The 27,598-nt window shown below is 46.3% G+C and overlaps 1 protein-coding gene across 6 annotated transcripts in view; it reads left to right on the top strand.

Annotated features, from left to right (window-relative positions):
• PTPN13 (protein tyrosine phosphatase non-receptor type 13) overlaps nt 1-27,598 on the top strand; it is a 172,979-nt gene that overhangs the window by 53,315 nt on the left and 92,066 nt on the right. For all 6 annotated transcript variants that reach the window (XM_081876584.1, XM_081876583.1, XM_081876581.1 and 3 more), the window contains exons 3-5: nt 18,840-19,009; nt 21,607-21,672; nt 24,660-24,845. In XM_081876584.1, coding sequence (XP_081732710.1) covers nt 18,840-19,009; nt 21,607-21,672; nt 24,660-24,845 — 422 coding nt within the window. The remainder of the gene's footprint in view (nt 1-18,839; nt 19,010-21,606; nt 21,673-24,659; nt 24,846-27,598) is intronic.

Here is a 27,598-nt window from a genome sequence, read left to right as displayed (position 1 = left end):
TAAGTGCCAGGCATTAGTCATCCCAGGGCCTCTGTATTTTTTTGGGACAAAACAATGGGATGTTCTTGCTGGAGAATGGAATAGAATAACAGGGACCTGCAACAAAACACTGCAGTGCATCGTCCTAAGAAGTGTGCTTCCCTTTAGGGTGCTAGCCAGCCATGTCCTTCTTGAGGCTACTCCATTCCATCACCACTCACATTTTTCTTTTCCAGGTTTTTTTTTAGCTAATGAGGGTGCTCAGTCCTTGTCGTGCTGTTGTTGGGGTGTTTTTTGGGGGGAGGAGGCAGGCGGAGGAGTGGCGCTGATACCTCTTTTATGTTCTGTCATCCCCATCACCCAAGTTTGCTAGTTGCATGGCACTTCCTGCGTGTTTCTTTTTCCTTATCTTCATGAGCCAAAGGGCTAGAGACCAGATTTGATCGATATACAGTCGTATATATCCGTTCTGGAAGTCCATTCGACTTCCAAAAGTGTGGCTTCTGATTGGCTGCATTGGAAGCCGCGGAAGCCCCATTGGAATGTTTGGCTTCCAAAAATAGTTCGCAAACTGGGGCAGTCACTTCCAGGTTTGTGATGTTCAGGAGCCAAAACATTCGGGAACTAACCTGGTCGACTTCCAAGGTATGACCGTATCATCCAAAACCGGTTTGAAATCCATATCATGATGTTGATTTCATAATGTTTGACCTGGCAATAGATAGCAAATCATGGTGTGTGTGTGTGTGTGTGTGTGTGTGTGTTTTACACAAAATCACAATGTGGGGAAAACCATGAAGCCAGCCCAATACCTCTACATCGTTCCATCCTTATATCAGACATTGTGATATATCAGTATATTGTGATGTTCAGCTGGTTATATACCCTGATGTTGAAAACCAGATATCGGCCAGCCGTTCTAGAGACTTGCTTTATGATTTAATGAAAGATGAACATTCTAGAAAGGGGTCTAGGATATCGGTCAGGGGGGATGTTCCCATAGCCTACCAACAAGCTACGGGTCAGAGTGCATGGTGCTAGCACGAATACTGCTGCAGCAATGTGGACCATTGCGTCAGCCACTTTTGATTTATCAGCATTAATGAAAAGTTGAGTTGGAGAAATGGCTGTTCTGTAAGTTCCCATCCCAAGCACTTGAAGCTCTGTGATGACACATTTGGCGCCGTGTCAAGAAGGAGAAAAGCCTGGGGCAGTCTCTCCTCCTACTCCAAACTCCTTAATGCGAAAAAAATGAGTCTCAAAGGTCATGTTTTATTGCCGTTCCAAAAAAGCAACGCCCACAAGAACCCACCGCCCTCTCTGTGAATGCATAGCCAAGGTACTTGGGGGAAACTTTATCTCAGTAAACCCAGTTGTGCACGTCCTGTCGTCCTTTTCTGTCTCTGAAAAGTGGGGAATTAAAACCCATTTTCTATTCTGCCTTTGCTTGCTCTTTCTACATTCGTTTAAAATGCTTTCATTCTCACTGCAGGCCAGTTCACTGTTGAGGGTGGTTCACACCAGTGGAGATAGGGGACCATTGTACTTTGTCCTGCATTTATCCTAGGAGGAATATACATCTATATATAGAGAGAGTAGAACTGTAGGGAGAGGAGGTAGCATAATAATAATAATCTGTGGCTGACTGCAATTCATATATCCATCATCACTGCAGTAATAGAAATAATAACTGTGCCTAGTATTCCCATAGCACTTAAGAATGTTCAAAGCCACACATTTTTCTGTAGTTCTGCTTATGGCAGCTCAGCAAAGCAGGTCAGAGTTATTGTCTTGATGTTAAGGTTGGTGTGATGGCCTGGGACTCGGACTCGGAGCCAGAGGAGTCTCATTCCACACCGGATCCTTTGCCTCAGATGGCAGCTGAACATAGTCTGGGGCCTGATTCTGAAGAGCCCCGGTCTGCCCAGGTTCCCCTGCAACAAACACCAGCTCCAGATGCGGGGATTACCTTGTTGCCTCCAGCTGGTCCATCACTTACAGCTGCTCCACTACCAGTTGGGTCAGAAGAGGCTGAGGCGGCCCCTGGGTCTAGTATCCCACCAACATCTCCCAAGCTGCAGAGACTAAGGTCTGAGAGAAGGAGAGACCTGAGTACTCGCAGGAGGAGTGCTCGCCTTTGGGCGAGACAGAGAGGTGAGTCGCCGGGGGATCAGGACCGGCCGTTACCCCAACAGAGATAAAAGACTGCTGGACCCCATCCCAGGTTGCAGGAGCAACATTGCTGTTTGCCAGAACCTGCCTGTGATCCTGTGCCTGACCTTGCCTGGTTTCCTGCCTCGTGTCCTGCCTTGGCCCTGTTGGACTGACTCCTCACGGAACCCTTGGATTCGGGACCGGACCTGGACCGCGTTGCTCGGGTTACCCCTGGGCCCAGCACAGTTAGGGTCTTCCTGACACTTTGGGAAGAGCCCTTGCCAGTCTGGTGTCTTCCAGGTGTTTTGGACCACAACTCCCATCAGCCCCTGATGGGAGTTGTGGTCTGAAACACTTGGAAGTCTCCAAGCTGGTGAAGGCTGCTTTAGAATGCTTTCAGACCACTTCATTTGCATTATCTCAGGATAATCCTAGACAGGGATTATCCAAGACATCTCCTGCTAGGGAAGATGGAATGCCTGAAGATCTACATCGGGAAGAAATGGAGAACAAAGATCTACTTTGGGGACAAGGTTGAGAGGAGACCCACCAGGGCCACGTATTTGCCAAGAGGCCGCTGTAGAGGTGGCAACATTGGCCTCCAAGGAACATGCCAGCGCTGCTGCCGCCCCTGTGGAACCTGCCACCTGAGGCAGTCGCTTCACCTTGTCTCATGGAAGGTGTAGCCCTGATCCTAGATGCTTGGAAGAAGTCCCTCACTCTTGTTTGATTGGAAGGTTTCTACCCCAGTTTTCTTTTCTTTTTTTTAAGGGGGGGGGGAGCTCAAGGCAACATTGCAGCTAGCACAGAATGCAATGGCTAGGCTGTTCTGTGAGATATCCTACCATACCCACAGGGATGAGGGAGAAATTCGACTTGGTTTGTCGTTAAAGACGAACCTGCCTAATTTGCACATTCCAAAACAATATAAGAACTGAAGCACAGCCATCCTTCAAGATACTCCAGATTTTGCAGTGCGGTTGTCCAGCCAGGTAATGTGTACAAAATTTCATATACTGGGGTAAAGCATGGTTAAGAAGAGTTTGGATTTGATATCCCACTTTATCACTACCCTAAGGAGTCTCAAAGCGGCTAACATTCTCCTCTCCCTTCCTCCCCCACAACAAACACTCTGTGAGGTGAGTGAGGCTGAGAGACTTCAGAGAAGTGTGACTGGCCCAAGGTCACCCAGCAGCTGCATGTGGAGGAGCAAGGAATCAAACCTCGTTCACCAGATTACGAGTCCACTGCTCTTAACCACTACACCACACTGGCTACAGAATGCATATATTTGCGGAAATGACATATTAAAAATATTAGGCAAAAAATAAGTATATCAGGAGAAATCCACACTAAAATGCAGGTGCTTTTTCATGAGGACTTTTTCATGAGCCTCTGTTTTGCTTCCAGATTGATTGGCACACCACCCCCAAGTTTGCTTTTAGAGGGAATGGTGATGAACAGTTCTGTGCGCTCTGAGAGCTCCTGTATTATTATTTTTTTACAATCTGCAGTAGTACCTCGGGTTACAGACACTTAATGTTACAGACGCTTCAGGTTACAGACTCCGCTAAGCCAGAAATAGTACCTTGGGTTAAGAACTTTGCTTCAGGATGAGAACAGAAATCGCGCGGCGGCAGCGCTGCAGGCCCCATTAGCTAAAGTGGTACCTCAGGTTATGAACAGTTTCAGGTTAAGAACGGACCTCCAGAATGAATTAAGTTTTTAACCCGAGGTACCACTGTATAAAGGAAGCCTGAATTGTAAACCAGCCCTATGCACCTTCACCCAAAAAGATCCCTCGTTTTCTCCTGCGCGAGTAACTTCCAAGGACTAATCCTGTTCAGAAAGCCCCGTTGCGCAGTCTGGGAATTGCCTGGGATTCATGAGATTTACTGTCCTTGAATTCTGTGGTGATCTCAAGCTTGATACTATCCTCACAAACACACAAATAAAGCCTTTTTATTGATTTGCTTGCACACTTCTGAATTGCACGCTTACTTTCGGATTCCTGCATTGTCTTCAGATCACTTTGAGGGAACTGCACAGACAATGTAGTAAGAGTATCCTGTCCTTTCATCTTCCATAAATAGGGGTTTTATTATTAAGTCGTAAAACCAAACCAAATGGGGACTGTTAAAGCACCGTGCAAATGTGCCTTTCATTGCACATGCTTTTCTTGAAAAGTGGGAAGGAATTGCAGGTCTTGTGCAATGTTTTTGGTATTGATTAGTCATTCTGGAGACTTTTTAACCACATCTAGTGCCAGCCTGCGGTCATATATCTTATTGACAACATGAAATCAGGAAATGTTACAACCCATCCACTTCCCTCCCCCTTCAGTCATCCCTTCAGCCATTTCTTAGCATGCTCTGTTGTTGTTTAGTAATTGATGAATGGTATTTTGCATTTTTCTCAAGGTGATTTACAAACACTCCATAAAAGAGCAACTAAAAACACTGTTAAAAGCAGTTGCAAAGTACGCTTTAGAAACGGTACAAAATGAACAGCTAAAGGCAGAGAGACCTTTTCATCCTGCTGGAAAATCTTGCTGAAACAGAAATGTCTTCAGCTGTTCTCGGGAAGTACAGATAGTGGGTGCCTTTCATTTCTCAATGGGGATGTTTTTTCTGCAGAACAGAGGCAGCCACACTGAAAGCACACCTCTTCTGCACAGCACAGTGGCCTACTGGGTATAGAAGGGTGATCTTTCAGAAAACCTCCCTCTTGAGATGTAGAGTCCCTTATAAGTTAGTGCCACAAACCTTGAACTTGGCCCAGTAGCAGATTGGCAGCCTGTGCAAATCCTGAAAACCAGGTATTACCATATTGGCCTGAATATAACCCTCACTTTCCCCCCAAATTTTGGCTGTGAAAAGTTACAAAGTGCGGCTTAAATTCGCGACCTTACAAAAGTAGGCTTTTACGATATCGCTGCTGAAACAGACATACAGTAAAACGGAATGGGTGTGAGTGCCTGCAGAATTTTACGAGAGCAGCTTATATTCAGGTATTGACTTCTTCCCCTTTTAATTTTAAAGGTGCGGCTTATATTTGGCTGCGGCTTATATTCGGGCCAATACGGTATATACTGAAGAGGTAACAGTGAGCTGGGAGAGTCTGTGGCAGAGAGAAGCCCAGAGGCAGAACCAGAAACACGAGAGAAGGGAGGCCAAGAAGCAGAGATGAGTCAGGCTAGTGTAGAGGCATGGGTATCTCCCCATCCTGCTGCAAAAAGCTACCCCCTCCACTGAACCAGAAGAGGCATGAAGCGGGAGGAGCAAAGGCAGACATGTAGGCACAGTCTCCAATTGCTTGGGGAAACCCTGGAGAGGAGAAGACATAGCTGGTTGTGTGGAGGCAGGGACATTTAGTCTTGGCAAGTGCTTCACGGGGGCCAGACCTGAGTTGCTGTTCTCACTGGGCCTGAGACTCCTGTGCAGATCCTGTTTTGCCAATAAAGAGTTAACACCAGCTTGCCTGGTGCGATTAACTGCTGGCTCCCTCTGGTGATTTAATAGACATAGATCCATAAGTGGGGTAGGGTTGAGATGGCAACTATTGGCTCTATCCGGTTATTGTGTCCAACTTCCATACATACAAGGTCATGCCTTCATTGATGCTGATGTGTATTCTCACAGAATTCCATTTTGACTTGGGGCCACTTTACACATCACAAAACTCTTGCATGGAAAATAGATTGCTACATAGAACCATCACTTGCGCACCAGGTTCTGCTGCAATTAACACATGTGCTTCACATGGAGGGAAATAGATGCATGGCCATTTGTCATTACCTCCATGCTGTTTATGAGCATTTTCCTATAAGGAACTGTTCTGTGTGCAATAACTGTTCTGTGTGCAATAAAGACCTCACCTGGAGTACTGTGTCCAGTTCTGGGCACCACAGTTCAAGAAGGACACTGACAAACTGGAACGTGTCCAGAGGAGGGCAACCAAAATGGTCAAAGGCCTGGAAACGATGCCTTATGAGGAACGGCTAAGGGAGCTGGGCATGTTTAGCCTGGAGAAGAGGAGGTTAAGGGGTGATATGATAGCCATGTTCAAATATATAAAAGGATGTCACATAGAGGAGGGAGAAAGGTTGTTTTCTGCTGCTCCAGAGAAGCGGACACGGAGCAATGGTTCCAAACTACAAGAAAGAAGATTCCACCTAAACATTAGGAAGAACTTCCTGACAGTAAGAGCTGTTCGACAGTGGAATTTGCTGCCAAGGAGTGTGGTGGAGTCCCCTTCTTTGGAGGTCTTTAAGCAGAGGCTTGACAACCATATGTCAGGAGTGCTCTGATGGTGTTTCCTGCTTGGCAGGGGGTTGGACTCGATGGCCCTTGTGGTCTCTTCCAACTCTATGATTCTATGAAATCCTTAGTATCTGAAGAAGCCCCAAGAGCGCATCTCACCACCCTAGGCTGAGACCCCCTGCTCCCAAGATTTCTAGCAGGTTTCATTAGAATACTATTATTATTTATTATATTTAATAATAACGAGGAGGAGGATGGAGATGATTCCTCAGATGTTTATGTGAGAGTGCCCTCGAGCTAGCAGAGCGCTTGCTTAATACCAGCTTCTAAGATCGAAGCGATAACAACAAAGCCATTTCTTGCTCTGGCTAGGATTCCCAGGCAACACTCCTAGACAATGGCATCACAGATACTCGGTGTATAACTATTAGAGCATGGCTTCTAGCCCAGTATTGATGATGTACATCATGTTGTAGTAATCAAGAGGTGCGTGTGTGTATAATAATAATAATAATAATAATAATAATAATAATAATAATAAATTTTATTTATATCCCGCCCTCCCCAGCCGAAGCCAGGCTCAGGGCGGCTAACAACACTAAAGTAGTGCAACATTATAAAAACATTATAAAAATCAATTAAAATCAAAATTGATGGCAACCATAAACTAAAGTTTTGTAAAGATTGCCAAAGGAGGGGGTCAGGCTGCGCCCTGACCAAAGGCCTGGCGGAACAGCTCTGTCTTGCAGGCCCTGCGGAAAGATGTCAAGTCCTGCAGGGCCCTTGTCTCTTGTGACAGAGCGTTCCACCAGGTTGGAGCCGCAGCCGAAAAACCCCTGGCTCTAGTTGAGGCCAGCCTAACCTCTCTGTGGCCTGAGACCTTCAAGATGTTTTTATTTGAAGACCGTAGGTTCCTCTGTGGGGCATACCAGGAGAGGCGGTCCCGTAGGTACGAGGGTCCTAGGCTGTATAGGGCTTTGAAGGTTAAAACCAGCACCTTAAACCTGATCCTGTACTCCACCGGGAGCCAGTGCAGCTGGTATAGCACCGGATGAATGTGATCTTGCAGCGAAGACCCCATAAGGAGTCTCGCTGCGGCATTCTGCACCCGCTGGAGTTTTTGGGTCAGTCTCAAGGGCAGCCCCACGTAGAGCGAGTTACAATAATCCAGTCTGGAGGTGACCGTCGCGTGGATCACAGTGGCTAGGTCAGGGCGAGAGCGGTAAGGAGCCAACTGCTTAGCTTGGCGGAGATGAAAAAATGTCGCCTGTGTGTGAATTGTGTGTTCGGTGTTTATGTAGCCCCAGCCACTTTTGGGTCAGGCCCCAGCCACTGCTGGAAGGTGGCCCCTGAGTGCTTTCCACTAAGGTAATCCAACCCTCCACACCATCCCCTCCCCGCTGTAAGAATGACATTTCTAAATTAATAGTCCTTGGTTTTTATAAGCAACAAAAGTAGATTAGGAGTTGTGGTCTCCTTTGGTCAGGCAGTGGATGTTGCTCAGCCTGGGTAGCTCAGTTGGTTAAAAGCATGAGGTTGCAGGTTCGATCCCTGTATGGACCAGCTGCATATTCCTGCACTGCACTGGGTAGACAATCCTCAGGGCCCCTTCCAACCCTATGATTCTACTCCTTATGTTGTCTTGATAATCTGGCCTCCATGATGTCATCTGTGAAAGGGAGCAATTAATGCACTGACTTACGGGATAGTTGTGTAGTTCAGTACTTATCATGATGCAAAACCCAACAGCATTTGGGGTGACGTCGAAACTTGAAATTGAAGGTGAGCCAACAGAACATGCCTCCTTGCTTACGTTAGTACAGTCATATCTCATGTTACGTTTGCTTCAGGTTGTGCGTTTTCAGGTTGCGTCCCGCAGCGACCCAGAAGTACCGGAAAGGGTTATTTCTGGGTTCCGCCGCTCGCGCATGCGCAGACACGCAAAATGATGTCACACGCATGCACAGAAGCGGCAAATCGTGACCCGCGCATGCTCAGACGCGGGGTGTGTTCTTTTCAGGTTGCGGACAGGCCTCCGGAACGGATTCCGTTTGCGACCAGAGGTACCACTGTCGATGGAGGGGACTAGATGACAGCTCAGTTTTAAACCACATTGTGCGCAGAGAGTTCAAGGTTCGATTCCAGCATTGTCAGCTAAAGGGTCTCTGGTGGAAGGATTCCTGCCAAAGACGTTATAAGACCACTGCCAGTCAAGAGCAAACAGTACTAAGCTCAGTGAACCAGTGGTCTGACTCGATTCAAGGCAGCCTCTTACGTTCAAGAAACATTTATAAGAACGCCAGAATTGCTTTGCTTAATAAGATCAGAGGTTCATCAAGCTCAAAATGCTGTCTCCAGCAGTTGCCAGCCAAATGCGCCTAAAAGCTCGTCAGCATTACGGACCTGTGGTTTGTCTCTTGCGCTTGGTAACAAGAGATGCAAGTGAGACCTGCAGCGAAGTGTTGCAGTATGGAGTGCTCCCCTTCTCTCTTCTTCGGATATGTCATTCCGCCCCCGGAATTCTGTTTTTAAACTCCTTGACACACACTTCCCCAGAAATCTTCGGATTTGTGCGTGGAAGGTACTGATCCATCTACATCAGGAGTCTCACTCAGAGTTCACAGTTACTTGAATAGGATGCTGACTCTGAATGCAGAGGCTACGATTTTGAGCATTGTCCTTTGTCAGCTCCAAAGTTATCTCAGCCGCTGATGATCACCGCAACATGAGAAATGTGGATTCTAAGAAGGCGCATCTGCAGGAGGCACACAAGGTCCCCTTGGCAGGTCTGCAAAGCAAGCCATTTAACACAGTTTTCCATGCCCTAATTCATAGCATTAGTCTCTGAGCAGGGAGGGAAAGGCCGGCAATTTTTAACCTCCATTTCAACATCAAAATATATGCCAGGCTAATCTGCACAAAGATGCCTATCCCGGGCCAGTCCTATTATTCCACCTGTTTAATTACCTGCATTAGCACTTGTCATTCAGAGGGTGTATGCTGTGTCTTGCAGACTCATGCTGTATCTTGTACGCTTATACTGCATGAGGTCAGAAATAACAGGTCTTTCCAGTGATGTTTCTTTTATGTGTTGTGGGCATCGGTGTAGGTAGAAGAGCAGGTCTTTCCTTTATTTTGTTCCTCTGAAAAGTCAGTTAGGTGTTGCCTCTTTAAACAGGATAGCTTACCAAAACTGCAGAAGGCAACTCTTAATGGAGCCTTTCTGCCCTTACCGTTTATAGTGGCATTGTTGCTGTTTGATCTTAAGTTTTTAAGAGCGATTTTGCAGCTCCTTGTCTGCTCCTTTGGTCATATGGCGCTGTTGTTGGAGAGTTGAGTGTGGGGTTTTCCCTTCCAAGCTAATAGCAGGTTGTGCTTCACTTGAGAACATTTCTGTGGCTGTCACGTTCCTTAAGTACCCTCCTGTTCCTCCAGCTAGGAAATGCCTGGAGTTATGAATGAGGGATATTCCTTCCATGGCTTAAAAAAAGAAGAAGAAAGATTTAATGCCTAGTATTCCAGAATTTTAATTTTGTGGGCATAGGAGATTTGAATAGGAATTGCCGTACATTTCTGTGTATAAGACTATGTTTTTTCCCTTAGAAATCAAGCTAAAAACATGGGGCCGTCTTATACATAGGATGGACGTTTGATTGGTTGCTGTTGTGGCTGTCGGCTGCTATTGTGCGTGTCATTGGTTGCTGGGTCAATGGGTGGTGTTCATTGGCCAACGCTGCGGCAATTGGGCGGGCGACTGCCAGCTTCTGCCGGTGAGGGGACAGACAGGAGGCAGATTTTGCAATGCGTGCGGGAGAGCAATTTTCAGCTTCTCCCCCTTAAAAAAGTTCAACAACCCTCGATAATCCCCCCGCCTAAGAAAGCTGAACAACTCTGTGCAATCCTCTGTTAAAAAGCTCAACAACTTTGTGCCATTTCCCCCCATGTTCTTAAATTTCACTCCCCCAAAATAGGGGGCGTCTTATACATGGGGGCATCTTATAGACAGAAAAGTACGCTGTGTGTCTGCCTGAGCTATGGCGAACCTGGTAATTGTGACAAAATCTTGTCAGTCTTGTTGCGTGAACACATACAAGTGCCAACCAACCTCGCACAACTCTGTGCCCGTGACGTGTCAGGAGATTCACTGAATCAGTAAATATTCACGGTGCCGCTTATACATTCATGCCACCGTGACAGGTGGATGGGAGGTGCCGACTCTTGTAAGGAAAGGGAGTGCTCTTGCCTTGTCCAGGACTCGTATTGCGAAACAGGGAGGTTCTGTACAAACTGTCAAGTCCTTGTTAGGGAATGTAAGAATAATAAAGACAACTCAATCCATCCTTTACAATTATCGTGCTTACCTAGCAACATAAAACCTTTGAATATGTTCCACTTGACCTCTTGTACTCACTACCAGTAACCCAGTAATTGCAAACTTGTGTAAGTGAGCGCATATGTATGTATAAGAAACCTAAATGAGTTGTAGCGATCATAGCATGGCGGTGGGAGCTTCCATATTTAAGTGGAAGGTTACAGTGCAGGGCTCCCTACTTCTGAAAATTAAAGAATCAGAGGACCTAGAAAGATAGTGCACCACCTTTGTATTTATAACTTTCCCCTCTTAGGAGCACCTGAAAAAGCGTGCAAAATTACTCCCTCCTCCATTGTGTTTTTCACAACAACCCTATGAGGTAGGTTAGGCTTCATTGCTGAGTAAGGATTTGGGTCTGGGTCTGTCCAGGACTTGTCTGACATTCTGACCACTATACCAGTGGTTCCCAACTGTCGTCCCCACCCCCAAAGGCCTCTTGAAAATTGCGAAGGGTCTTGGCAGAATTCCTTTTCTCCGTGTTGTAGCAATTACAATGCACAGTGCTAAATGCTGCGTGATTTTTAATTGCATCTTTGTTATGTTGTGCTTTTGGAATACGTAGTTGTTTTTGTTTTTGTTTCCATTACGTGTTTTTGTATTGTGACTTTATGTTGTAACCGCCCTGAGACCTGTGGGTGTAAGGGCAGCATACAAATTTAAGCAATGATAATAGTAATAATACAATGTAGGAAATTAAAGGATCAGGAAAAATGCAGTTAAAAATGAGTACGAACATTACATGCAGTGGATGTGCTGTCTCTCATCTTCAACCACAAACCCACAGATCTGCCATGGACCACCTGAATGGAGCTCACGGACCACTGGTGGACCACAGTTTGAGAACTGCTGCACAACAACACCATGCTGGCCCACGTAAATGCACATCCTGGCAACCTGTTTGTTGTGATGGAGTAGATCTGCACATGTAGAGTACATGCCATGCTTCTAATATAAAAGAGGGAGCAGGCCACCAGCACCCAAAGCATGAATATCAAGGCCAGGTGCTGGGACCACCCATCGCCCACCCTGTCCTGTCTACATGGCTGAGTGGGTTGATTGTGGGTTCACAGTGCCCACTGCATGTCTAGCATGAAAGCAAAAAAGATGACTCTGTTAAAGATATTACAAGCAGAGATTTTCGGAATCTGCCCACTGTTTCGTATGGGTGGCCACAGGTTATTTTAGCAGAGGTATGCTCGTTGTTGTTGTTTAGTCGTTTAGTTGTGTCCGACTCTTCGTGACCCCATGGACCAGAGCACGCCAGGCACTCCTGTCTTCCACTGCCTCCCGCAGTTTGGTCAAACTCATGCTGGTAGCTTCGAGAACACTATCCAACCATCTCGTCCTCTGTCATCCCCTTCTCCTTGTGCCCTCAATCTTTCCCAACATCAGGGTCTTTTCCAGGGAGTCTTCTCTTCTCATGAGGTGACCAAAGTATTGGAGCCTCAACTTCAGGATCTGTCCTTCCAGTGAGCACTCAGGGCTGATTTCCTTCAGAATGGATACGTTTGATCTTCTTGCAGTCCATGGGACTCTCAAGGGTCTCCTCCAGCATCATAATTCAAAAGCATCAATTCTTCGGCGATCAGCCTTCTTGATGGTCCAGCTCTCACTTCCATACATCACTACTGGGAAAACCACAGCTTTAACTATACAGACCTTTGTTGGCAAGGTGATGTCTCTGCTTTTTAGTAACTGAGGTATGCTCAGTTACTGTTTAATTGTGTTTTCATCTCACCCTTCTTCTAAAAATTTTAAAGCACCCTCACAACAACCTGCGAGGTAGGTTAGGCTGCGAGCGACTGACTCTAATTCACCCAGTTCACTTTTTCTTGGGTTGGGGCTGGCTGAGAAGCTTAAGCAAGAGCATACTGGCTCACTGCTATGCTGTCATTGAGTTGACACAGAGGGAGGCGAGGGGAATGGCTTTGCACCAGTAGCGTGATCAAAATAAATCTGGCTTTTCTTGAATTGTGAAATGGTTGCCTTTTCGTGGCACATGCAAACAGATTGCAAGAAATCATCTGTTTTTTTTGTTTTGTGCCATTGCCTTGTTTGCTGGAATAATGAGGCTGCGTTGCCTTCATAAATATACGCTTAAAAAAACCCAACCAAACAAACTTAGTTGTCTTCTGGCACTGCTTATTAAAACTCACAAGGCTTCTGTGACCAGGCTGCATAGCTCTAGAATTAGCTCACCGATCTGGTAGCTAATTGCTGAAAATGACACACAACTGACCAACGGCCATACAAAAACAAAAAAAAAAAACAAAAATTCCAGTGGTCCTGGAAAGAAGATTAAAATTCCCTTTCGCTGGAAGAACTCCTGCATTTTGAGGGTGAGGAGAGCAGGGAGATTTAGCAGCAGCAAGACTTTGGAGGAGAGAGTCACTTGAGAGGAACTGTGCAGAGACAGAGAGAGGAGTGACTTTTTGGGGGTTGGGGGGGAGGTATTTAAAAAAGCACAACTCAACTTAAAAATCACTTTATACATGGACACACTGCATCAAAGAACTTCTGAGTGGGAGGGCCCAAATGGAAAACCACTTTGTTTTCCTCCCTTGTTGCTGCGGAGGATGCAACGGTACAAGGTATTTAGAAGGGGAACAACAGGAGGCTCTTGGGGCATATTATCAAGCAACTTCCTTTGTTTAATTGACATTTAGCTGAGTTAAGGAGTGCACAGCCCTGTTCGCAGTCTTCGACAAGGGACAGAGCAGTGGGTGGTTTTGATCTGGGGCAAGACTCAGTCCAGGGCGAGAGGCCAGGCAGTGTAGGAGGCAAAAGAAGACCAGGCAAGCATGCGAGAGGAGGACCCAGGAGCATAGGCCATGGACATGGCTGCCTGCCAGCTATTCCTTTGTTAGGAATGCTTACTTGGCTGATGGGAGCCGATTGTTGGGACATGGTCTCCTGATATCCAGAGATCTCTCTTCAGGGCTTTAAAAGAGAGCCACCCCCACCATGAACTAAGGAGAAGAATATGATGGTGACTTAACGGGTCGCCAAAAAGAGGAAATGTGTCATCTGGAAAGAGGGCACAGATTTGCCTAAACATTGCATACGTGAAGTTCTGTGAATAGAGATGGACATTTAGAAATAATTGCTGTGATTTAAATAGGAATATACAACGCGTCTCGCCTTAATGAGGAGGTCTGCGACCAGGTCTGCTATTTGGGTGATATGCCCTGCTCACTTGCTCCTACAGTTCTTTGACTTTAAACTAGACTAGGACTGAACAGTGTTTCTGTGCGCTGCTCTGGTTCACCAGAAGCGGCTTGGTCATGCTAGCCACATGACCCGGAAGCTGGCGGCTCCTCAGCCTATAGAGCGAGATGAGCATGCAGCCCGAATTGTTCACGAATGTTCACGAATGGACCTAAGGGTCAGGGGTCCCTTTACCTTTACCTTAGACCTGAACAGCATTTCAAAGAGAGGTCTGTCCCCTGTAACAAATGACACATGGGACCGCTTAGGAAGGGGCAGGCGAATAAAACATTACTTTGCATTTTTAAATTGGGCAGAAAGGCAGAGGGAGAGTGGAGGGTTAGTTGAAGGTACCTTGAGGTTTCAGAGCCTCACTTTGACTGCCCAGGATGGGTTAAAAAACCCCAACAGTACCAAGCACAAATAAATAAAGGAATAAATCTAAGGGCTTGTTCACACTTACTTTTCCTCTGTGCTTGCTGACCCTGGAATTTATCCCTTTCCTTGAGGAAGTGAGAAATCATACAGCAATATCCAGGCTGCAGAGCATGGGCTGCAAAGGTGGAATATGTAGCTGCCATAGCAGGGGTACTAAATTACCGGTAATTGTGTGTAAAAAGTGGCTTTCTGTGTTCGTAAAATCCTTAGCACAAAGCCAGCCAGGTCAGTAGCCAAGAAAGGTTTGTTGACCATTTTACCTACAGCCACTTCCTGATTCATTTTGCAGGGGCCAGTGGAGGGCTGGTCCCAGTCAGAGCAGGGCACATTTAGAACCACAGCGAGAGAAATGCAGTTTGGTCCATGTGTTCTGGAGTATTATTGTCAGGTGTGCCCAGAGAGATATAAGAAGCCAAAGAAGGGTTGCATAGAAAGAGACAGGTCTGTTTCCATAGAGCAGTAATCTTAGCGTCTATCAAGAAAGTGGTTGAGAATTGCATGTTTCAGTGCTTCCCCATACCTGAAGCAGAATGTGGTGCAGCTGTCTACATAAGTTGATGAGCCCATGACACATTTGATTGATGCCACACATCAAAATCTTCCTGTACGTGAAAAAGTAGCATGCTATGTCTAATGGTTCTAGCCTAGTCTTCTCCCTGGTGAAGTTCACTTTCTGCTTTCAGGGAGGCCTGTACCACTTATTGTTTTCTGAATGTTGGAACTGTCTCTTTTGTGACTATCTTGGAGTCCGTGAGTGAACAAGGGAGAAGGAGTTAGTTTTCATACTTTCCTTTCTACCTCCCCACTCACATTTTCGCAGTTATGTTCCTTTTGTGCTTGCTTCTCAAGAAATTTGGCAAGCAGTTGCATTTGTCTGTGTGTTTGGCTGGTTTCAGTTTGGCAAATTTAGCAGGCTACCCCAGAAGAGGAAGAAAAACCCATCTTCTTATTTTCTTTTTGCCATGGTTGGATTCAGATTAAAGTCTATTCTGCAGCTCTAGTTTGATCTTCAAATATTTCTTTGCAAGCATTGGCCTTGTATACCTTTTCTTTCTGTGACCTTGTGCCCTTCAAATGTTTTTGGGCAGCAACCCTCATCAGACCCAGCCAGTGTTGCAAACGGTGATGGAGTTGTAGTAAAAAAAAAAAATCTCTATTGAAACTCTAGTTGTAAAGACTGCCTGATGGCACTGGGGACCTTCATCCTATCATCGCAGTCCTATAGTATGTTTTGGGAAATTGCAAACTCAAAATACAGTCGTGCCTTAGATCCTGAACTCCCTGGAACTCAGGACGTTTTTGCTCCCGAACACCGCAAACCCAGAAGTGATTGTTCTGGTTTGTTCTTTTGGAACCCAAATGTCTGACGAGGCTTCCATGGCTTTTGATTGGCTGCAAGAGCTTCCTGCAGCCAATCAGAAGCTGCGATTTGGTTTTAGAACATTTTGGAAGTCGAACGGAATTCCGGAATGGATTCCATTCAACTTCGAAGGTACGACTGTTCGGGGGGGAAACATTAGTTCATCTATTAAAGGTGATGTTGGATCCCACTGCACCAAGTATGGCATATGAAAATATTTCCTGTCTTCATAGTGGTGCAGAAGGAGGGGTGCAGACCGTTAGCAAATTCACTTAAATGGTGCAGATGCAGATCCTGATAACACTTTACTGATGAATTTCAAAACTTCTGATTTAAAAAGAAAAAATAGTATCTGAGCAGAGCCAGGAGGTGGAGGCTGGCAGATTCTCAAGATTACAGATACCGTATTTTTCGTCCTATAAGGCGCACTGGCCCATAGGATGCACCTAGTTTTTTTGGGGGGGGGAATTAAAAAAAAAATATTTTCCCCCCACCAGCCGCGGGGCTGGGGTGGGGGAAGCCCAAGCTTCCCCCGACCCCAGCCCCCAGAACAGGCTGCCGCCTGCAAGCCTTGCGAGCCCGGTGGGACCTCCTGCCGGGTGTGCAAGGCTTGCGGACATCTGCCCGAAGCACAGGGCGTGCTCCGCAGCCTTGGGAGCCCGGCGGGCACTCCGGCCGGGCTCCCAAGGCTTGCGGATAGCTTCCTGAAGCCTGGAGAGCTAGAGGGGTCGGTGCGCACCGACGCCTCTCGCTCTCCAGGCTTCAGCGAAAGCCTGCACTCGCCCCATAGGATGCACATACATTTCCCCTTCATTTTTGGAGGGGGAAAAAGTGTGTCCTATAGGGCGAAAAATACGGTACTTTCCAATGGCTAAGGTTCCATACCGACATGTGAAATGTCATGATCTTGCTTTTTAGCCCAAAAGTAAAGAAGCTGTGCAGGAAACAGACTGGGAGAGCAAGCCCTTCGATGTAGCTTCTATAGCCAGTTGTCAAGTTGCTCTACAACTGCCCAACCTGACTATTCCAGATCAACAATGGGGCCCCTCTAGACATCTTTTTCTTATTGTGCATTTATGATAAGTTGTGCTTGGGATGATGCTACTACTGGGGCGGTTATATGCTCATGTGCTCTTGTCACTGAGCTTAGCCCTTCTCGGTATCGGTTATTTCTGATGGAAGAATGATACTCCTAAATGTATTTTTTCCCCTACTGCATACAATGAACCTCTTCTGAGTTACAAGTTTTGGGGAGCTATGATTGACCACTCTGTGTGCAATCTACCACTTGGGTTTATACATGTCCTCTTCTCCTGTCATCTTATATAATGGCGATAACTCACAGTTTCTAAAAATGGATGAAGATGGTGTAAAAATGTCCCACCCTGTCCCAAGAGTGGACAAGACGATTTCCACCCCCCAGAGGTGTTGGGTCCTTTAAGACAGGAAGTAACCTCCGCAATAACTAAAAAACACCGCATACTGGCGTGGCTGACAGTTTGGTCAAGTTCTCTACAGAGAAGTTTATTGTTTCCAAGGCTTGCCATTTCTGGGGGTAGAAGGTTTCCTCTCTTAAAAGGTCAAGTGTAGGCTGAATCATCTCAGAGTTTGCTTTTCTTCGTGGCAACATTATTCAGGGAGCATGAATGAAAGTTCTTGTGAAGAGTGCAGCACTTCGCCTTCGCCACACAGATTCCCACCAGCACACCAATTTAGGTTCTAAGTTTTGCCTTTAAGAATTAGTCCGGACAGGCACCGTTGCAGTAATTTTTAGTTGACGGATTAGTTTTTCAAGCCGAAAAAGGAAACCTGAGGGAGGAAAGGTATTCCAATTTGGAGCGTTCCGCTCTGGCTTTGATGTTTTCTGAGTAATTGCGCACACAAAATGACAGGAGAAGAAACATTAGTTCATCTATTCAAGGTGGCGTTGGGTCCCACTGTATAAAATACAGCGTATGAAAATATTTCCTGCCTTCATAGGGTTGGGGAAGGAGGGGTGCAGACTGCTAGCAAAGTCACTCAAATACAGTGGTACCTCGGGTTAAGTACTTAATTCGTTCCGGAGGTCTGTACTTAACCTGAAGCTGTTCTTAACCTGAAGCACCACTTTAGCTAATAGGGCCTCCTGCTGCCGCCGCGCCGCCGGAGCCCGATTTCTGTTCTTATCCTGAAGCAAAGTTCTTAACCTGAAGCACTATTTCTGGCTTAGTGGAGTGTGTAACCTGAAGCATATGTAACCTGAAGTGTACGTAACCCGAGGTACCACTGTAATGCAGATAAAAAGAAACCCTGTTTTGGGGCAACTGAATCTGAATAAGGTAGCAAACTCCTTTGTGTAATTGGAGAGCAGCAAAAACCAGGAGCAGAAGGAAAGATGTTAAAACTATAGGACAAGGATGAGTAGCTGTTGAGCCCGAACCTTAGGCATTTGATAAGTGTGCAAGGGTGTGCAGCTGTCAGTCACCCGACATCGCAGTAACATCAGTTCATCGCAGTGAACTGTTTTTGCCTATGCTGTTTACCTGCCATGCAGGTAAAGGCTCAGCCTAATAACATAAGATGAGCCCTGTTAGATCAGCCCAGTGGCCTGTCTATTCCAGCATCCTTTCCTCACAGTGGTCAACTGGGTGCTTGTGGCCAACCAAAACCTGGGAGCGCTCACAGCCCTGGAAGTTCTCCAAAGGGAGTTGCCCCAATGATCAGCTGATTGGCAGTGCATATTGAGGCCCAGTTCACAGTGCTTTGCAAGCCCTGGCAATCAGCTTGGTCATTGTTGCTTTCAAAGTGTTGTTCACTGGGGCTTTGCAGCTGATATTTGAGTGCCTGCAAACCCCCTTTCAGCCCAGCTGCATCTTACCTGCCCTGCATCAGGGACAGGGCTGATGGGTGTGGCTTAGCCAAAATGACCTTGCGAGCCAAATAAGGAGGCTAATTAGAGGCACTAATTAGGTCTGTGCACCAGAGGTGCCTTGGGACAAGAATGGTAATTAAATGCATGCATGAAAAGTCCTTTTTTAATACGTGTCTGCTATCTTAATTAACGCTGGTTCCCTCCTTCCACCTACAGCTGATCCCACTGCTCTGGGATTCATCATTTCCCCATGGTCTCTCCTGCTTCTTCCATCCGGCAGTGTATCCTTCACAGATGAAAATGTTTCCAGCCAAGACCTGCGAGCATTCACGCCACCAGAAGTCCTCCAGAATCAATCGCTGTCGTCTCTTTCTGATGTTGAAAAGGTACTGCGATCAGATCTCTTCACCTGTAGTGTTTCCTTTTAATGGTGTTTCGTGGGTGGTAAAGGTAAAGGGACCCCTGACCATTAGGTCCAGTCGTGGCCGACTCTGAGGTTGCGGCGCTCATCTCACTTTATTGGCCAAGGGAGCTGGCGTACAGCTTCTGGGTCATGTGGCCAGCATGACTAAGCCGCTTCTGGTGAACCAGAGCAGCGCACGGAAACACCGTTTACCTTCCCGCCGGAGCATTACCTTTTTATCTACTTGCACTTTGACGTGCTTTCGAACTGCTAGGTTGGCAGGAGCAGGGACCGAGCAACGGGAGCTCACCCCGTCGTGGGGATTCAAACTGCCGACCTTCTGATTAGCAAGTCCTAGGCTCTGTGGTTTAACCCACAGCGCCACCCATGTTGCTTTTATTTATTCACTGATAGCCACTCCAGACTGGAGGAAGGATGGAATATGAAAGTATACACTAAACAGATGCATGGTGGGTGGAGTAGAACTTGGGTCAGCAAACTAAGGTCCGCAGGCCGGATCAGGCCCAGTTGCCTTCTAAATCCGGTGCACGGATGGTCCGGGAATCACTGCGTGGATTACCAGTGTGCATGTTCTTTCCCTCTCCCTCACAGGGCAGCAGCGGCGCCTCCTCCCTCCCTCCTCCTGGCTTCTCCCTGCCCTGCCTAGAGGAGGAAGGGAGCTGGGCTTTGTTGCTGCCAGCCCCTCTCCAGAGCCCTTTTGCACACCGTTCATCGTCCCACCGCTGCCAGCCCCTGCCGCTTGCAAGACACAGGAGCCACGGTTGGCTGAGCGCCCCCCTCAAGCAGCGCCATTTAAAGCAGCCCCTCTCCGGAGCCCTTTCGCGTGCCACTCATCATTCCTCCGCCCCCATTCGTTTGTTTTTTCAAAATATAGTCCACAACCAGAAAATCAAGTAATTTAAAGGATTTTGACTTAGCTGGTGCATAGTAGCCAAATCATGGTTTGAACATCACAACTGTACCTCAGGCTTGTATGCTTTCTCCCTGTTCTGTTCTGTTCTTTCCTTCCCTCTCCCACTTCCTGCTTTGAGCAAACCACAGTTGGTCATTATTTACAAACTATGGTGTATGCGAGCCATAGTTTTGCCATCAAATTAGAATTGGAAACTCTGGCTTGAATTGGGTTTCTGCTTCTTGTTTTGAAGCCAAACCATAGTTTGCATGAACCATACTGGACATACTGAGAAACTAGGGTTTGCTCAACCCAGGAAGGTAAATGGGAGGCGCTGTGGTCTAAACCACAGAGCCTAGGGCTTGCCGATCTGAAGGTCGGCAGTTCGAATCCCTGTTGTTTGGTCCCAGCTCCTGCCCACCTAGCAGTTCGAAAGCACGTCAAAGTGCAAGTAGATAAATAGGTACCGCTCCGGCGGGAAGGTAAACGGCATTTCCGTGCGCTGCTCTGGTTCGCCAGAAGCAGGTTAGTCATGCTGGCCACATGACCCGAAAGCTGTATGCCGGCTCCCTCGGCCAATAAAGCGAGATGAGCGCCGCAACCCCAGAGTCGGCCACAACTGGACCTAATGGTCAGGGGTCCTTTCCCTTTACCTAAGAGGGAGGATGGTGGGAGTGTGCAAGCCTGAGGCATGTTAATGATGAGCAAACCATGATTTGTTCATTTTGTGTTAACAGAATCATTATCTGAGGACAAGTAACTAAGGAAATCAGTGTTGTGTCTTCAATTTATTTGCCTCTTAATTTTTTCCTTAGTTCGGAGTAAAATAAAGATTCAGGTCAATAACAGAGCGTGAAAAAATAATCTTTTAAAGCACATATTATTATTTTAATTAGAAAGCAAGTCCATCTCATAATACTGTGCTGCTAAGCACACTGTGTCTTCTAATTACTTATGGCTTTCAATATTTTGCTTTGTTTCGGCTATAGTTCATCAAGAGAGCTTCTGAGTGGGAATCTGTTTTTATTTTCAGCTCCTGTTCCTGAAATCTGAGCATGTTCCACAAAAAGTGCTACAAGCCAAAGCAAATTCCCATTTATGATGACCTCCTGAAAAACAATGACAGGGTTGCATGAGCCTCTGGGTTATGACTTCATTCCTAAACCAAAGAAATGATGTACTCGGTGATAAATTTCTGGCAGGCTGCTGGACAGACAAAAGAATGCCTTGTTGGTCACTTGCTAAATTCAAACTAAAAAACAAACAAACCCACAACTGCATTAACTCTATTGTTGCCAGGAATACTCGGCTTTGTAGCTCATTTGAGGGATGTGCAGATTTTGAAATCCGCTCCTGCCTTGTAAAAAAGAGAGCCAGACATGTTTTAGGAAAAACATCTCTAAGAAATGAGTTGTTAGTTCTGTGTGCTCAGACTGAAGAGTTTTATATATTACTGCCAATTCTCATAAGAAATCACTTTCTGCAGCAGCTGTTTCACATAAAATGCATCTCATGTGGTTATAAGACATCTTGGGGTTTTTCTCAAGTGTCTTGCAAGACTCCATGTTGTATTAACTCCCTCCTTTCTCTTTTTTCCCTGCGCATCGCAAGCACAATTAGATGCCTTTGCTACACCATTAATTCCACACATGTCTCTTGTGTTGCAGATCCACATCTATTCTCTCGGAATGACACTTTATTGGGGAGCTGACTATGATGTCCCGGAAAGCCAGGTGAGTAGTGAAGGGATGTTATTGGGGGCGTAATAATATGTTACCAGGCAACTTCTATTTGCTTTTCTTGCTGCAAAGTGGTATTGGGAGGAGGCAAACGGCTGGGGAGAAGTAGAAAGCGGAAGGTAGAATGCCTAACCTTTCCTCCATCCCAGCATGTCATGACCACAGATGGGAGGAACTGGTGCCAAATGGGAAGAGTATTACTTTTCTTACTTACGCTACTGCCAATGAACAAACAGAGTAAAATAATAGTCATAGTGTGCAGTGCTAGACAGGGCATCTCATCAGAAGATAACCACCCACTTTGAAAGCCTGAAAGTGAAATACAAAACTCAAAGCCTTTGGTGGCTGGGAAGTCAGCCTATCAACCGAGGGTGTACACCCTTGAGTGTGGGTTTCCAACAGAATATACAAGATGATCAACTAGTAATACAGGAAAAAATGTAAGCAGTTTCCAGCTGTTTGGGTGTTGTCCACTAATTACAACACTAGGCTGGTTCCAGCTGTCCAGTCAGTTTGCTTCCTTCCTTCTGACTCCCTTCGTATCATGTTTCTGTGTTACGGCCAAGTAGATCCAGACGTACTTAGGTCCAGGTTCACACATCTGCACGCATTTCTGGTTATCTGCAGTGCCAAGTGGTATCTTCCACGTGCAAACGAACCAGTTACTGCAAATGGAACTCTTCCTATTACCTGAAGTCAGCTGGAATGCTGCACTTTGCAGACTTGCAACTGAATGGCAGGCAGTGGTAAAACATGTCTGTGAGAACCTGCCCGTTTCTGTTCTTCAGGACAGATGTAGCAACAGTGTTTGGGTCAAGGGAAGAGCCATAGCTCAGCAGCAGACCACATGTTTTGTGCGGAGTCCCTAGGATCTCCAGTTAAAGGGGTTAAGTAACAGTTGTTAGATGGAGTTGTTGTTGTTGTTGTTGTTGTTGTTGTTGTTGTTGTTTATTGAATGTATATACCGCCCTATACCTGGAGGTCTCAGGACAGTTCACAGAATAAAATCAAAGTATAAAACCACAAAATACATAATCGGAATCAAAACAACAACCCAATCAACCCCCATCCCACCCCACATTTTAAAAGGGCATAGGTTGTCAATCAAATCAACCAAAGGCCTGGTTAAAAAGGAACTTTTTTTACCTGGCACCTAAAGGCATATAATGAAGGTTCCAGGCAAACATTCCTGGGGGAAGCATTCCACAGACGGGGAGCCACTGCAGAGAAGTCCCCGTTCTCATGTTGCCACCCTCCAGACCTCTTGAGGAGGAGGCACACAAAAAAGGGCCTCAGAAGATTATCTCAGGGTCTTGGTAGGTTCATATGGAAAGAGGCAGTCCTCAAGATATTGCAGTCCTGAGCCGTTTAAGGCTTTATAGGTCAAAACCAGCACTTTAAATTGGGCCTGGAAACTAATTGGTAGACAGTGCAGTCATACTAGGATCAGTGTAATATGCTTAAACCATCTTGCTCCTGTGAGCAACCTGAATTCTGCACTAGCTGAAGTTTCCGAACCGTCTTCAGAGGTAGCCCTACAGCATTGCAGTAATGTAACACTGAGGTTACCAGAGCAAAGACAACAGTAGTTAGGCTATCCCTGTCCAGATAGGGGCTTAGCTGGGCCACCAGCCGAAGCTAATGGAAGGCACTCTGGGCCACTGAGGCCACCTGAGCCTCGAGCGACAGCAAAGGATCCAGGAGTACCCCCAAGCTACGAATCTGTTCCTTCAGAGGAAGTGTAACCCCATCAAGAGCAGGCAATCTCACACCCATCTGGTCTAGGGAACCACCCACTATCAGTGCCACAGTCTTATCAGGATAGAGTTTCAGTTTGTTGGCTCTCATCCAGTCCATTACTGAGGCAAGACACTGGTCCAGCACTTCCACTGCCTCACCTGCAGATGTAAAGGAGAAATAGAGCTGAGTGTCATCAGCATACTGCTGACAACATACACCAAACCTCCAGATAACGCCACCCAGTGGTTTCATGTAGATGTTAAACAACATGGGGGATAGGATTGAAGGTTCCATGGGGCTAAAAAGCATTCCCCAAGCAACACCTTCTGGGAACGACCATCCAAGTAGGACTGGAGCCACCGCAAAGCGGTGCCACCCAACCGTAGTTCAGACAGTTGCTCCAGAAGGATATACCATGGTCAATGGTATCAAAAGCCACTGAGAGGTCAAGAAGAATTAGCAGGGACATGGTTCCCTTATCTCTCTCTCAACAGAGATGACAGAGATGATACAGGGCGACCAAAACAGTTTCTGTGCCAAAACTGGGCCTAAACCACAACTGAAATGGATCCAGAAAATTAGTTTCTTCCAAAAATGCCTGGATCTGGTCTGTTAGATTCCATCTGAGACCTGGGAAAGCTGTTGTCAGTCAGCACAGACAATACTAGCCTATGTGGACAAATAGAAGGGCAACTTCATATTTTATAGCTTATCAAGAGTCCTCATCTCCACTTTGCCTATAATCACCCCATCTTATTTAAACCATACAGTTGTGGACTTATTTAAACCGCAGAGGTGTGAACTACTAGTTCCTGTTTTTTACTGGTTTACCAAAAACATTTTCCTAGCAATATAAACAATTTTATCGGCATCATATTTCCATGACTTGCCTCCATATATTTTTGTGCAATCCTTCTTACAGGGCTTAAGATTGCAGTAGTTTTGTTTTGTTTGTGCTTTAACCATTTATATTGTGCTTTTATCCTGTATTTTTATCTTGTGAACCGCCCTGAGATGAAGCACTCTATATAAATTTAATAAATAATAATAGTCTGCTGCATCTCTGGGTAAGGCTGGGAAAGACCCTGACTGAAACCTTGGGAGAGCCACTGCCGGTCAAGTGTGGACTGAGAGTCGGGTCACTATAAGGCAGATATTGGCATGATCTATTAAGAGAGAATGAAAACGAGGAGGAGGCAGATGCTAACCAGGTTTTTCTGCTCTTTTTTTTTCACCACCAGCCCATTAAACTTGGGGATCACTTGAACAGCATACTGCTTAGCATGTGCGAAGACCTTGTTTATGCCCGTGTCTCTGTGCGGACGGTTCTGGATGCTTGCAGTGCTCACATCCGGAACAGCAGCTGTGCCCCTTCCTTCTCATATGTGAAACAGTTGGTGAAACTGGTTCTGGGGAGTTTGTCTGGGGTAAGTGTTTACGAGCATGTTGAGCAACCGTTGAAAGTTGGCAGAGCTACTGTGAAGTCACCTTCCCAGCCTCCCTTAAAGAAACATCCAACAGAGTTTTCAACACAAATTTCAGAACAGGATCTCAGAGGGCTCGTGATAGATTTGCAAGGGAGCTGGTGATGGGAGAGCGCGTGCACACACACACACACACACACACACACACACACACACACGTTGCTTTGAAAACCATTCCCCTTTTCCTGGAGTTCTTTCTGAAGGCTCAAAGCACACACACACACACCCCAGGCTCATCGCCAATGCCCCAAATCTTTGCAAAAGGGGAGAAGCTAACCCAAAATAGGGGAGACTTGCTAGACACAGGAAAGGTATTGAAGACCTGCCTTTAAGATGTGGTTGGGATTGTCTAGAATGGGATCATGGGATTTGTAGTTCTTCCTCCTTCCTTGGTGTAACGACGTAAGACTATAGATCCCATGCTCCACAGCCGTCATTACTTGCTGAGGAACATGTTACTGTAAGCTTCAGTGCCATCTGCAGTGCCCCATGTAACATGCAAATCCTCCTGTTACAAAGACACAGAAATACAACCCTTCTTCTCTGTCCCCTTGGCATACTTGAAGGAGACAGTTTTTGCTGCTCTCAGGCCCTCACTTGAGGGGGAAATGATGGGCGTGCAAAGCGCCCCCTGCCTCACATCTAGGGATCGGTGACTCTGTCAGCTTTTGTTTCCCTTCTTTTCTTTTCTTTTCTTTTCTTTTCTTTTCTTTTCTTTTCTTTTCTTTTCTTTTCAGTCTTATGTTCAGTTCTCCATATTTCCACATCAGTTTGCATTATTAAAAAAAAAAAAAGAAGTCCACATGAAAATTCATCAGAGTTTGAGTACAAATTTCTCCCCCTATGTATATGTTTGTATTCCTAATATATACATTTTTTTCAAAGCAACTTCCCCTAATATAAAGGATTTTTAATGTTATTTTCACAATTATATGCATTGTTATGCACACTCTACCCCAGCACATACATTTTTGTACACATTAGTTGGCTGGGAAGTTTGGAGAATTTCAAAAGATGGCTGTGTTTTGGTTCTCATATCATTTCAGGAAGTGCTGATCAGATAGGTTTGCCTTCAAATGCAAACGACATCAAATTTCTCCTCATCTCATGTCACCTCTGCATAGGTTAGCATCCTCCAAGAGTTTGACGGTGAAGCTCTGAAGTGGGAGCCCCCCGCCTTCACACACATGGGGTCCCCTCTTACTCACTCCCCCTCAAGAACTTCCCTCAGACTTTTCCTTTCACCTGGCTGGGAGCCAACAGATATTCTAGACTTTCTCCAGAATGGTCATGTTTGCTTTCCTTGGAACTTCCCAGGTTTGCTTCAGATGAGCACGCTCCGATTTTTCAGCTGCTCATTTTAATCAGCTGAAGTCACAGCTGCGACAGGGTGTCTGAGGAGGGGAATCTTTTGCCTTAAACTGAGATGGCCTTTAAGTTACCATATTTTTCGCTCTATAGGACGCACTTTTTCCCCTCCAAAAATTAAGGGGAAATGTGTGTGCGTCCTATGGAGCGAATGCAAACTCCTTGGCTTCAGTGATAGCAACGTGAAGCCTCTGAAGCGCAGAGGGAGCACTCCCTCCGCGCTCCGGAGGCTTCACGTTGCTTTCGCTGAAGCCTGGAGAGCAAGACTCTCCTGGCTTCAGCAGAGAGGGAGAGCTGCGCAGCGCCCCCTCAGCCAAGCGGGAGGAGAAATGGAAGGGGCTCTGTTTCTCCTGCCGCTTCGCTGAAGAGGCACTGAGTAGAGAGGGGGAGATTATTATTTTCTTGTTCTCCCCCTCTAAAACAAGGTGCGTCCTATGGTCCGGTGCGTCCTATAGAGCGAAAAATACAGTACTTTTTCTGCACACCTACTCAGCTTAGTTCCAGCCCTGAAGAAAGTCGAGTTGACCCTGATAAGTACCTCATGACTACGCACAACCTGGCAGGCGGAGCATATGGATATCCCTGACAGATTAATGATGCCAAACTACATTAGCCTATATCCTCCTTTGTATGTCTAAATTCTGTCCAGTAAGTCAATTCATTCATCAGATCTCGTAGGCCTGTTATTACTGTGTAACAATGCCTCAGATTTATGCTGGCAAAACTCGCCAAAGATAAACTAGGATAAAATTTGGCCTGCAGCATCTTGCCTTTTTAAATTACGCTGGAGACATGCTGCTGATAGGATCAAATAATTGCACTGCTTACTGTTCTGTTTGTTTAAATTCGGGAGTGACAAACTCGCAAGTGCAGTCAGGGCTCAAACCATGTAGCAAGGAGACATTTAGGGATGTGCGATGTGTGTCATGCAGAATGTTGACAAAAGCTGTGAGTCAATGCAAGATGCGGCTTCCGCAGTGTTAGCCCTCTCCTTGGCTCCTGACCAGCACGTCTCGATTTCTGTTGACCAAATAATTACAAGGCGCAAAGGGCTGTGTGTTTTGCCCTGATTACCAGCTTTCCCTGCTTGTTCAGCAGCCTCAGGCCTGCAAGGTCAATTGCAATCTGGTGATTTCTCCTGTGATATTAAGAACACGGGAAGCCAACTGACACTGAGTCAAGCCATTGGTCCATTTAGCTCAGTGTTGCCAACAGGACGCGGGTGGCGCTGTGGGTTAAACCACAGAGCCTAGGACTTGCCAATCAGTAGGTCGGCGGTCCGAATCCCTGTGACGGGGTGAGCTCCCATTGCTCGGTCCCGGCTTCTG

Source organism: Podarcis erhardii, assembly GCF_964252035.2.
Source record: "Podarcis erhardii genome assembly, chromosome: 9".
NCBI lineage: Eukaryota > Metazoa > Chordata > Lepidosauria > Squamata > Lacertidae > Podarcis > Podarcis erhardii.
The sequence above is the reverse complement of the archived record's forward strand: the minus strand, read 5'-3'. Positions and strand labels throughout refer to the sequence as shown.